The sequence below is a fragment of the Channa argus genome, chromosome 4 (assembly GCF_033026475.1).
Source record: "Channa argus isolate prfri chromosome 4, Channa argus male v1.0, whole genome shotgun sequence".
Lineage (NCBI taxonomy): Eukaryota > Metazoa > Chordata > Actinopteri > Anabantiformes > Channidae > Channa > Channa argus.
Genome location: NC_090200.1, coordinates 7,362,075 through 7,375,324, shown reverse-complemented (window position 1 = coordinate 7,375,324; position 13,250 = coordinate 7,362,075). Strand labels below are relative to the sequence as shown.

The 13,250-nt window shown below is 40.6% G+C and overlaps 1 protein-coding gene across 28 annotated transcripts in view; it reads right to left on the bottom strand.

Moving 5' to 3' along the window:
- Positions 1–2,776: 2,776 nt before the first annotated feature.
- The window catches only part of ppip5k1b (diphosphoinositol pentakisphosphate kinase 1b), a 41,448-nt gene continuing 30,974 nt past the window's right edge, over positions 2,777–13,250 (bottom strand). For 11 of the 28 annotated variants that reach the window (XM_067501258.1, XM_067501259.1, XM_067501261.1 and 8 more), the window contains 4 exons: positions 11,286–11,471; positions 8,721–8,858; positions 7,829–7,930; positions 2,777–5,384 (listed from right to left, as the gene is read on the bottom strand). In XM_067501258.1, coding sequence (XP_067357359.1) covers positions 5,293–5,384; positions 7,829–7,930; positions 8,721–8,858; positions 11,286–11,471 — 518 coding nt within the window. In that variant the 3' untranslated portion in view covers positions 2,777–5,292. Of the gene's footprint in view, positions 5,385–6,435; positions 6,482–7,828; positions 7,931–8,720; positions 8,859–11,285; positions 11,472–13,250 lie in introns of those variants that run through there. The other 17 variants (XM_067501268.1, XM_067501270.1, XM_067501272.1 and 14 more) reach the window with 6 other exon arrangements.

The following is a 13,250-nucleotide window of genomic DNA, read 5'->3' as shown; positions in this document are numbered from 1 at the left end:
TGAAAGTTTCCTTTTATTCTAATTATTAAAAAAAAAAAAGAAAAAATTGTTTTGCCCCCGTAATTTTCAAAGTTAGAATAATTATGTCCTCCATCACAGATTTTAAAGATGGAAGTTGCTGGCCCAGTGAAGTATCACTGTCAGATTTTTGTGGTAAAATTTCTGCAAAGCCTGTATTAACCTTTGTTTACGCTGCCTGGCCGTTTGAGGTCAAATGCTGTCCCACAATGCTTTAGGAGACTCTTGTAAAATTCACTTGCATCCCAAAAAAGGCTGAATAGACAGACTTGTAAACAAATTAAATATTTTTGCACTTTTGTAAGGAAAATATTGCTCCTAATTCCAGCTGCCTGCTATATTTTGGTCAATAGGCAACTTTTCTTAGTCTTAGAGCCTAAACGTCTTATGTTTATATAAAGGTGGAAAAAAGCAACATGCAGCTACCAAAATTAAAAGCTAAACACCTCCATACCTAAAGGATGAAAATTGGAATAGTTAATTTTGTAGGTCCAGGCCTCATAGCATCAACACCTCTGTCTAGAGCTTTAGATAAAATTAAGTATTCAAAAACTAAATTGCAAAAGCTTTTATACAGTTTACTTTGCTGATTCCCATTCATCAGCTCCACGACAGGCTGGTAGTTTTCTTAATGTAAACGGCAAAGGCAACAGGAGGAAAGGAATTATTTATTTTGTTTGGAAAGGGCATAGGACTCCTCCATACTACAGATACTTTGCCATGGTACAAGACGTGCTAAAAATATACTAAGCAAGTACAAATATTTTACCATGAGACAGGACTAGGTTATAGGTTTGTACTATGGAGAGTACTATGGTACAACCCTGCTGGGAAGACGTGCATAGGAATGATGCTGGTCTGATGAAACATCCACCAGCATCCTTTTAATCTAGTGAGCTTCTAGTGAGTTTCTTCAACTTTTGGGCTGCGGTGACGTACATATGTACAGGAGCGTTGAAGACAGCGAGTCTGGTATTAGTACCAGTTGAGTCGAGTTGGTATTTGTACAGCTATTCTGCGGTGAAAAGTTAAATCAGTCACTACCTGCTGACCATCGTTGGTGAACATTTGGCTGAACAGGGAAGGGAATAACTAAATAAACCCAGGTGCTGAGAGACCTGATCACTTGTTGACAATCTTTTTGCTTTTTGCCACTTGTGAGTTAAACTGGACAGAGTTCACTAAAACTAAACTACATCCTGTAGGGAAAGTATCTATTGTCTGGTTTGTCTTCAAGCAAAAAAAATAAAATAAAGCTGTGTGTCTGTGTCGGCTGAACGGACATTTCGTGTGTGAAAGTAGAAAAAAGAAATAGAGCCTGAGAACCTGACTTGCCATCCAGACAGAAAGAATGACATCAGCTTTTGGCTTCCGGTGAGTCTGCGGTCTCCGTCTGTCTGTCGCTCTCTCTCTTTGTTCAACAAGCGCTGCTCAGGAGGAGTCAATTACATCTGGGGGCATTGCCATGGCAACGCAAGGGCGCAATAGAAGGAGGCATGAATCATCACTATTCTTAAAAGCCATTTGGAGAGAGAGGAGAGGGAGGTGACGAGAAGAGACACAACAAGGGGATGAACTGGAAAAATAGGTTGGTGACAAAATGAGACAAAAAAAAGAGAGATTAAACAGAGAGAGGACAAGAAACAAAGAGTTAGGTTGAGAGCAGAAGAGAGTTAAAGGAGAGCAAGAAAAGAGGAGTAGGACTAAAGGAGGAGAAGAGAAAGACTAATCGCAAAAAAGCAAGACAAGGAAAGGAGAGTTACAAAGAGGGAGAGACAAGGAGGAGAACTGGGGAGGGGGAAAAAAGTCGGAGGAAGAGGAAAAGTCTGCGAGGAGACAAGGAAATGAGAAGATAAAAAAATTACACGAAACAAGACAAGGTAACAATGAGATCAGATCTGAGGACAGATGAAAGGAAACCATCAGAAGTTACGAGAAGAGGTATAAAAGCAAAACTAAGAACTAATCAGAGGTAAACAATTAAAAAAAACACGAAAAAAAGACAAGAAATGAGAAGACATCAAGAGCATACAAAAAGGAGAAAAGAGGAGGAAAAGAGCAGAGGAAGCAAAAAGAGTATAGCTACTTCTCCTTAGAGGAAAGGGAGCAAGGAAGGAGAAAAAGAAACAGAAGGTACCTGTATCAAGGAGACAGGTGAAGAGAAGAAACGAATCAAGTAGAGACAAGGAGAGAAAGGGAGAAGAGGAAATGGGGCACAGCACGAAAACATGGAGAAAAGTAAAGGATGGTAAGAAAAAAGTGAGAGAGGCCGGCTGGTAAAACAAAGGGGTAGAAAGGACAGAATTAGGTGGTAGAGGAACAAAGAAAGTTCAAGAAGAACAACAGGAGTAAACAGGGAGAAGAGGAAAAGATTGATGGCCAAAGAAAGAAATAGGTGGAGGAAAAGAGAAACAGAACGAGAGAAATGTGGGAGGGAGGTGTTTGCTGGCAGAGCTCAGTGACAAGGAGCCTTGTTTATGGAGCAATAAGAGGCGAATGCATCTGGACTGGCCGCCATTAACAAGCACACGTTGTTCTGTGTACAGACGTGAGGACACCCGGTGACATGACGCATCCTCAGCCCATTAGTCCCATGTTAACAACCACCACCACCACAGACCCAACCTCCACCTGAACCCAACAATGGCAATGAACTAGTGATGGTTCACACACACACACACACACACACACACACACACACACTGACAGAGAGGTTGCAGGTGTGAACACATGCAATTTGTGCTGTTTGACAACCAAAACCATTTAATTTTTTTATTACCCTCTCTTCCTTTCTCACCCCAACCTGAACCTCAAGAGATGGGGGACAACAACAGAAATGATACAGATTTGACACAATTCAACCTGGACTTTGTTCTCCAGCAGCCCAACGCATCACAGAAAACAAACAGTCTTTGGTTGGCATTAAATTATCACATAAATACAGTAAAATTTCCTACATCTGCTCAGATTCAGGTAAAAGCTTTTACATGATGACTACTACATATATTATAAAAACATATTTTTTTATTAAAAACTTCATTCTACAGTAGGTGTTTCCAGATTTACAGTTTAACAAGGCAGACATGAGCAGGGAGCACTTGCATTTGTCCCACTGGTACTTTGCTGCTGCCGAATGTTTTAGGCTTAAAGCTGTGACTGCAATTTTTGCTGAAAGTAATAAAAGTCATTATTTTGGAGATTTAAAGTCAACTTCAAATTTAACAACATCGAGCCCAAGTTGATTAAAAAAAAAAAAAACACAACAACAAAAATTTCCATCATTAAGATTCATGATAGGTCTAACCTGAGCATCTTTTATGATTTCATTACCATTTAAAATTCACATGGAATTCGGTGCGGCAGGATGTAGGTCAACACACTGAGAAAACATTTACAGCCATTTACCTAAACCAGTGGTTTTCCCTCTTATTCTAAAATAAGTCTATACCACAGATTTGCTTGAAATCAAATTTGATTTGTAAGCCCCAAATTCAAAGGCAATAAAATACAGCAGAAATCCACAGTGTGTATAATAGTCTGACTTATAAATATTTCTCTTGTCCTATTCTCAGATAAATAACGTTTCAATTTAACAGCAGGCGATCAACAAAAAGATTAATACAGTTTGGTCAAGCTAGCTTGAATTTCACATAATACCTGTATTCAACAAAAACTAATCATAACTGAGTCCTGTTGTTTTGGCTTTGTGATGTAAACTAAAAACTGAGACAAAAAAAAAAGCAGGAGAAAAAAAAAAAAAGTACAAAAAAGTGAACAGACCAATTGAATGAATTTAAAATGACCCATTTCCTTCCAGATTTTAAAGACCACCACGTGTGATTTATCAGATCAGAAAAACCAACATAGACACCCATCTTTGTATATCACAGTTAGACCATGTGTGAACGTGTTGCTTTGACAACAGAAGCGCCAAGTTCAAAATGGAGTCAGAACAAGGCCCATTCTTAGGTCTGAGGAAAACTTTTACACGAACAATCCCCAAACAGAGGGTCAATTGGTCATGTCTGTGCAAGATCTGCTCTTTTTCAGCACTCAACCGAGAGTGTAGGAATGAAGAAACGTCACCCAGTGAAGCGGTTCGTCGGTCTGATCCCTGTTTGATCGTTTCAGAACGACAGCGGCGCTTTAGAGCTGGAGCAAGCTAATCCTAGCTGCAGACTGGGGAACTGCTCTGCGTGGGGATTGGTGAAAATACCCTCAATTCACAAGACGACTGACGTGATCTGTTAAAAGGAAAATGTTGATGTTTGGGTAATAATGAAATGAGAGCACAACCCTCTCATATGGAGCTAATTAGATTAGCTCAAAGACTGGAAACAAACAATAAGCCTGGCTCTGTCCAGGGACAATCACTCTGAAGTTATATCCCATCACATCCAACGTCCAGCAAGTGTGGGTACCAAGTAAACAAGCAAGATATAAGAGGTTTATTAGACGTATTGTTTTATTATCTTTGGACTTGGCCAGGCTCAAATGTTGCCAGTGTTTTAGCTAAGCTAAGCTAAGCTAAGCTAAGCTAAGGTAAGCTAGCCAGCTTATGGCTACAGCTGCATACGGAATAGACCTGAGTGCTATTCATTCCTCCTCCAAGTCTAAGTCCAAGATAGGAAACTAAAATCTTATTTCTCAGGGCATAAACACTTTTCTAAGCTTGAATTTTCACCCAACATCAAATGCCACTTAATTTCACACAAATTTCCCAAACAGCAGTCTGTGTTGTCTCAGGGCAGCTGGGGAATGGCTGCATGAGTTGGTGCCGTCGAATGGAGGAAAATATACAACATGGCAACTTTTTGTCATTTCAAAAGTGATTCAGTGATGGCTGACACTTTGACTCAGTCTGTAACACGGTTCAGCTGTAAAGGTCAGAAATGAGCCAGCTGGTGAGTCAAAGGTTCTGTACAAATATCTGGATTCTGGCAGCATCCAAATTGAACTAAAGGCTCAACTGGTCTGAAACTTGGCTCAGTACAGTGCTGGAGCTGGTGTTTGAATGAAGCAGAGGGTCGAGGCCATGAGAGGTTCCAAAATGGTCAAGGTCCAATGTCTTATCGCCGTATGAAACAGGGAAGGTGCAGATGTGAGACACCTGCAGTTGCTCCAGTTCAAGTTTTTCTAATGAGGGACAGTGACCCCTCACCTGAGTCTTCATCTCTGCCAGGGTTTCTTTGTGAATGTGAACAGTGGCACAGACAGGATGACAAGAACATCTTTTCCTCCGTTACCCAGAAGTCCTTGGGATTCTCAGACAGTCTACTCATTGAAGCTGAAGTTCAGTGAGGAACTGTCTGTGTTTGGGGACGAGGGGCCTGCACTGGATACAGCACTGGACGGGATGCTGCCGTCTGAAGGAAAACAGCAAATAAATAAGTAAAATCAGTTCATTATCTTGAAGCTCGCACACACACACACAATCAATACCTCTGCCTGTAAATCAATTAATAATTTATTTAATTAATACATCTTTTTAAACCTCATTCAGTCCCTAATGGAAGCCCCTATTACTCAGACACTCAGAGAGTCTGGTGTGTTTGTTGCGTTACTGTATGTGCGTCATGAGAAAAACACCCGGTAGGGGGTGCGGGGGGGAAAACAACAGCATCACCTGGGCACCGTGTCATCTTCTGTTGCCATGGAGAACTTTATAAAAAAGTGTTTTTGGGGTTGTATAAAATCAGGCCACGTGTACATCAGTGTGTCTAGTGATGAACTGACTAGAACAGGCTCAGATCACCTACAGGACTCTTTAAGTTTAGGACTGTTTTCCATCTATTATTAAGAAAATCATGAAAATTTACCAAGAAATCATGGAAGTTCCTCCGCTACAGTGACTTCAAATGTTTCAGCATCCTTTTTGACACAAATACATACAATGGCTGCCTTTAAGGCTGGATTTAACAAAAAGCATCCTTTCGCTCCAGCTGCTGTGAACTGCCGTGTGTGAGTAAAAACCTTAAACTGCAGTCACAGCAAACCCAGGTCTGGACCACGAACCGACAGCAGAGGCGGAGAGAGATCATCAATAAAAACGCCACAGAGAGGGAGCCCAGTGTAAATAACAAGAGGTGAAATTAAAAGGGTGTGAACACAGGAAAAATGAGCGAAGAGATATCACAGAGCAGGTGCTTTATCCATCAACAACACAAGCAAGAGGACCAATCAATCACCTCACCACCCAGAAAACAGACGCAAGAAGAGGGTGAAGACATTAAATGAGGAGTGAATAGGTTGTTAAAGAGGCTGTGATGTTCTTTCTGACTTATGTTTTAATCGACTTTTAATAACGTATGTCAGACCATCACATTGTGCCTGTCTGACAGTTGGGGAAATGCACCGTGTTCCTGAAATACCCACGTCCCGTTATCTTAAGATGCACATTTTAGATGATGCTCTTACCCAGAGAAACTTAAATTGGCTGTTCAGGTTGGTGTTCAGAGTGGTGCTGAAACAATTAATCGATTATCAATTAGTTTACTGAAAGAACATGAATGTTTAACAGATCTGATAAAATATTAATCGTGCAAGTCTGAGTCTGACAGTGTCGACCGCTAACAAAACAATTTCAACTCTATTAATCTTTTCAATTATTTATCAGAACACTCACTGGTACCTGCTTCTCAAAAGAGAATAATCTACTTTTCTCCATTTAATATGGTTCTAATTTAAAACCCAGAGATTGGATCAGATAAAACTATCCTGAAAATGGTGGGAGAATATTGATAATTTTAATCATGTTTTCTAAAGAAAAAAACAAACCAAAACAAAAACAAACAAACAAATAAACCTCAATATAAACATAAACTGCCTTGTTTCCACAACATCCTTTTGGCTCATTGTACCTGTTGTATTCTTGTCCATATACAGATGTGGACCAAACTATTATTATTATCATCATTATTATTACACAAAAACAAGATGAAACTTTTCTCTGAAATACACTTTTAACCTGAATGAAAATTTTAAATTAAAATCTAAATTGTTTTAATCAACAGGATATTTTTAATAATATAAAGCAAATGAAAAGAATTCAAAATGTTTTCTGTAATTAGCATTATACCTTAATCTTATAATCACTAATTTAGTTTATTATAATTGGCGAAAACTGGTCTTTTGCCTTTGTTTTATTAGGTAAAATATTCTGTTTAAGCAAAGTTCAACAGACTTATTTCTTTTATTTTTTCTTCTTCATTAAGAGAAAGTTGTAGCTTCTTTATTGCACCAACTATTCCATCCACCTCTGCAAACTATTCATATTTCTTCAGGCTGAATATGTGATCACAATCACATTGCAGCTGCAGCCCTGGTTCTGACCTATGTTCAGGGAAAAACGGCCAGTTTCAGCTGACGTGGGGCTGAACGTGTGACCTTGTTAGGATTCAGTTAGAATCTGTACTTATTAATATCACTGCAGATAATTGACTGCTTATCAGGTCACATTTGCTTCATACATTTTTCATATGGAGGTCAAGCTAGAGGGGGAAAGCTGTCTTTTTTTTTTTAAATCATCAGTGAGCTTTTGCTGAGCAGGACTCTTTTCCAGTTTCACTCTGCTTCTTATTTGTACAGTTACTCATTTTCACACATGGGAGATGCTCAGTGCGGCGACAGAACAGCTCTGCTGGAAAAGCTGAGGATTAACGGCCTTGTTCAAGACAGACTGACAGTGAAAGCTAGTTGGTTGCTGCTGCATGTGAATGAAAATGTACATTTTGGAGATGTATTTGATCTGTCCGTGCAGTATTAAACACAAACGGGTCACTGTATTGCATAAACTCATGAACACACTTACGCCACGGAGACTGGCCTGGTGGACGAAGAGATGCGTTGGATCCAGAGGACAGCGGCGGCTGGGGGCTGCAGAGAGACGTCTGGCTCTGAGAGTCAAAGAGCGCTGGAGCAAAGACAGAAAGACTTGCACAGACCGGTTTGGAAAAGTCATTTACTGAACCTCATTTTCCTTAACAGAGCCACAGTGTAAGTAATAATAAGTCAAAGAAGATTTTGAGAGTAGGTTCCTGCATCACACAGCATTTGAAACATAGTAATGACTAAAAACTTTACCTTTAAACAACATAAGTGGGTATGTACATGCACATCAGATGGACTTTATAGGAACCACAGCTTTTATTGGTAACTTAATCCCCAAATTGTAAGGGACAAAAAGGAATTGTAGCAGCTAATTTAGACTTAATCAGAGGTTAAAAACTTAAAACTATCACCTCAAATTGAAATAAAGCAGGTCATTACTCCAGCAGGGAGGGAAGAAATTAATCAAAGAGTCCAAAATTAAGAGTCCAAGCTCTACTCTGACACGTTTTCTCACCAACTTGCAGAGAGCACACAAATCAGACAGTCACAGAGTTGATGCTATCCACAGCTGACCTGACTAAAATCAGGAAGCTGCTACCTCAATGTTCTGTACAATGTTCTTGTTTTTTTTTTTTAAAACAACTCTGTCATAATTCAAGAGCCACTTGCACTTGTGTGCATAAATAATTTGTCAAATTCACACATCCTCACTTTTAATCATGTACGTAATATACTGACTTTTTAAGCTTTTTCAAAGCTTTCATCTTGATTTAATAATTAATGCAGAAGTTGACTAAAAGAAAAAAAGCCAATAAAAATGCAGGTTAAAAAAATATGTTATAGCTGTTTGCCGCCTCACAGTTGAGACCTACCTTTCATGGTTTTGGCGTGGGCCTCGCTGCTGCTCACGCACACCCTGCTGAGAAACTCTTCCACCTGTTTCAGTGAGAGCAGGTTGTGCAGCGTCTCCAGTGGGTAGATAGAGGGCACCATGGAGCAGCCTTCAAAACCTGCAGCAGAGATGAGACACAGAAAGACAGCAGATGGCACCGCTTCCATCAAATAGAAAATGAGTAGGAGTGGTGACATTGCAGCAGTGTGTGTGTGTGTGTGTGTGTTGGTTGGTTGTTCTCCACGTGTCTGCACATTCTCTCAGTGATATTTTGACAAGCTAGTCTGAACCACTGGCAGCCTTTAGTAGTTAACCAGCCAAACAAGCTCTTAGGCTACTGCAATAAAGGGCTTATTAGTGGCTTATAAAATAGATGAAGTAGGTGCCATCAGTATAACAACATGGCGGACTGTTTTCATTGTGAAGAGAATGAAGAGATGCCATGAAAACACAAAGGAAGGGAGGCTGAAGAATACATCCATCTCCCCAGCGAGCCTTCACAGCCCATGTATGAAACATCACGTCTAATATACCGACACAAGCAGAATGAACTGCAGTCCATGTTTAACAGACAGGAACCAGTCAAGGCCTTGAAGGGCCAGGATATGAATTGCCCCGTGTGATAAACAGCTGAGTTGCTCAATGTTAATGTTTCTCATAGGATACAAAGTCCTCAGTGGACGTAAAGTTATAGATGAGGCTGAGAGCTACAGTCAATGTTAACTCAATTTATGTAAATTCTTCAAATGACTCCTGGCCAATATTCTGATTATAAAGCCAGGTTACAGAAACACAGAAATGAGGCATGTTACATCACAGAGCGCTGCTTTTTTTTCAGGGGTGTATTTCTCCTTTAATCTTAATGTTCTTTCCTCCACTGGATGTTGGCTAAAGTAGCTTTACTCATTAGGCATAGCCACAATCAATATGCAGTGTGAAAAGGTCATCCTGCAGAAGCTTTGAGTACAGATGGAATATAATTCCTGCTTTGGCATGTTATGTTTCATATGGCTTCCATGGTGGCATTTATATTTCCCACCTTTGCTGCAGCCTGCTCCTAAGAATTTCCAATTCAGCTCACACACCTGGTGCAGTGGGAGCAAACAACACTAATAATACACAGCATCATTCGCCAGCCATTCATGGAAACAAAGGAGAACACAAGAGTCCCCCCCCCCCCCCCCCAAAAAAAAATCACAATCTTTAAAGCAACAAAGACAAACTAATAAAAGTAACAATGCAAATAAAGAAATAAAATGAGATCGATTCTGTTTTTCCTATTACAAACCGTCATCTCTGCTGACGGCGAAGAATTATTGTGCAGCTGGCAACTCAACTTATCAAGACGTGCTCCAGAAACACTTTACTTGCTTTATACGTCAGCAGTTTTTGAACAGGCTGCCACTTCATTAGCCAATTAAAACAACGTAAATTAGATGACCCAAATCTTTCAACATTTCAATGTCACCCACCTGGCCAACAAGCATATTTTGCGAGCAATACTAGACATATAGTTCTGGCCAAACCTGACGATCAACACTTGACTCTTGTAAACAGAGAGAACTCATTACTCAACAAGTACCGAGTTTAAAAAGGCATTTTCTGTTACCTCAGGATGCTGCATGCACATAATGAAGTTAGACAAGCCGCACACTACACAGAGGAGTTTGTTTTGGTGGTCATCAGGTTTGAACCCAACATGCATGTTAGAGCAATTTGTCCTCACTGGGCAGACTTGAACATTTTGAAAAATAGATTATTGGATGTTTGCAATAATAAAAATAAATCTAGCTGGAAAAATGACACTAAGTTTGTAGTTTTGTGCAAAGAAGCACAGGGGACACAACTGGCCAAAGAACTTGAAGCCACAGGGAAACAAAAAGTTAGAATCCTGTTTAGGATGTGAAGTAGCTTCTCTTTCTTTCTATCCTCGAGTTTGATGGCTGTACCAGGAAAGTTGAAACACTGGAATCCAACAGCTAAAGTACAAGGGAAACTGACTTGGACACTAAATAACACCATTATTTAATTGGCACCCCACTAGCAACTGTGTGCCACATACTGTGTGATGCACCCCCTGACATGTGCAACACAAATTAATTTACTTTATCATTTAAGCTTAACCCTGTTTTCTTTTAGGTAGTGGGTACTAGAGCAATGTCTGGTGACTGAAAAAAGAATGTGGATGAGGTCTGACAAATTAATTTAGCAAGATCATTGGATATCCTCTTTTGCCAGTGTATATCCTAGTTGTAAAATTCCCAATAAAATGTTTTACATCAAGTTCTACTTTAAATCAAGTAAAAACTGTTTCACTGTAAGTATGCCAACACATTTCCTACTTTCAAAGCCACTGTTGCATCCTCTGATTGACATGCAGTGAAATAAGAACTAAGATGAATGCACAGGCGTGCAAAAACAGACTGCAAAAAACAAGAAAGCAATGAACTCCAAAATGCAGCTCAGCTGGCACTGGCAGCATCCCACTTGCTCCACATGGCTGAATCAAGGCTTGACGGAGTGAGCGGGGAGTATAGCAGCTGACCGTGCAGGGATTCATGGAGCTCCTGACCAGACATCAGCCAGGTCTTCAGTAGGCGGAGATGGTAGGGGCAGCGGTGCAGGTGGTGGGCCATGGCCCTGTCCACAGCCAGAGGGGTAGAGCCCTGCTGGGTCAGCTCAGCAAGAATCCCCCCCAGCAGGTGGACTACATGGAGCTCATCTGAGGGCTCTATGGGACAAGAGGCACAGCAGGGAGAGAAGAAGTAACAGAGAAAGCACAAAAGGGAAATGCCAGGAAGAGTGGAAGAAGCTTTGCCTGAGATAAAGGAGGAGTGGGACTTTGGGCACTTTAGGTGGGCTGCGTAGAGATGAGTCTGAATATAAAGCGTGACGTGGAGAGGTAAAGGAGAACAGGCTGCAGTTTCAATCTCTGTCTCTTCATATAATCAGTGCAGGTGCTGATCTGCAGCTGTGTATGAAATACACTGAACACTGCTACAATCACAAACCGGATGTTTTATTCATCCATTCATTAATTCAATGGCCAATAGTTAATAATCCACAAAGTCACAGATTAGGAAGACATGAGCGCAAATCACTACAGTGTTTGAGCATTAAATCTTCCAGAACATAATTTCGTGAAAAATAGTGACATCCCATGGTTTTTAGTATGTATGAACATCAAGACGTGCTGAAATGGTGGCTGCTGTGAAGGCTGGGTGTTGCCCCATTGGGACTCCAAACCCTGATAAGATGTAGGAATTAGGTTGTGGAAATTTACTTTACTGTATAAACCTAAATCCAACCATTTTAACCGACATGATACTAAACTGAGGAATTAAGTCCAATTTCCTTTTACCTCTGTTATTGGGCTCCACCAACAGCAAAAGAAACTTTTAGGCTCTTTAGCAGTGAAACGCTCAATATTGTTCACAAGCTAGTTACGGTTTCTGTCTGCTGTTCGATGTGGAACAGATTGGGTACAATTGATATTTACAACTTTTGACCAAAATGGGCTGGAGCAGACCAGAGCTGAGCTCCACCTATTGGCACTGTACTAAAACAGCTTGTCACTCCATCCAAAAATCTAAATAAAAACTCTTCTATGCAAACAACCATCCATCCATTAACATCATCCAGAAAGAAAAACCCAACGTCTGTGATGGTGCGGGGGCGCATTAATGCATATGGTATGAGTAACCTGCACATGTGTGAAGACAATATTAGGCCCAACCACATGCTCCATGTAATATAACCGCATGTTTCAAAATGAACCATATTTTCTAAAAGCAATCAAGTTTTTTTTTTTAGGTTAAACATGCGAAACACAATCCATTGTGGCAAGAGACAAGCCGAAAGCCATTGAGGTTACTGCAGGAAGGGCATCCGGCGTAAAAACTAATGTCGCTGTGGCGACTGCTGAAGCCATCCATCTTTGATCTGATACACTATGTGTTTTTCCTTTTTGGGTTAATTTTTGTTAAATACATAATAGTCTCTACTCTCCTTTCGGCTTCTCCCGTGAATTCAGGGTCGCCACAGCGGATCATTGTCCGCATGTTGATTTGGCACATTTTTTACGCCCTACCTTTATGCTGTTAGGGGTTCAGTGTCAGTGTCTTGCCCAGGGGCCAGGGCTCGGGGATCGAACCACTCACTCTGTGGTCCGTAAGCAACTGCCTTTACCAACTGAGCTATAGCTGCCCCTTGTTAAATACATAATAGTACAATGAAATAAAGTTATATCTTGTTGTAAAGTCTGTGGTTGCATGGACACACACACACACTTCAAAGAGGGGGTAGTAACTTAAACAAACGACTGTAACTCATGGATAACCTCACCTTGACAACTGAACTTAGTGGTTTACAAGATTTAGACCCAGAGTCACATCCAAATCAGAACAGAACCTGTATTTAATTTGACCCTTTTCAGTCAAGAAGTGCCTGGGGGGCTGCCATTAGTGAGCTCGTCCATGGGGGATCCCCCAGTGGTGGTACAAAACTGCCA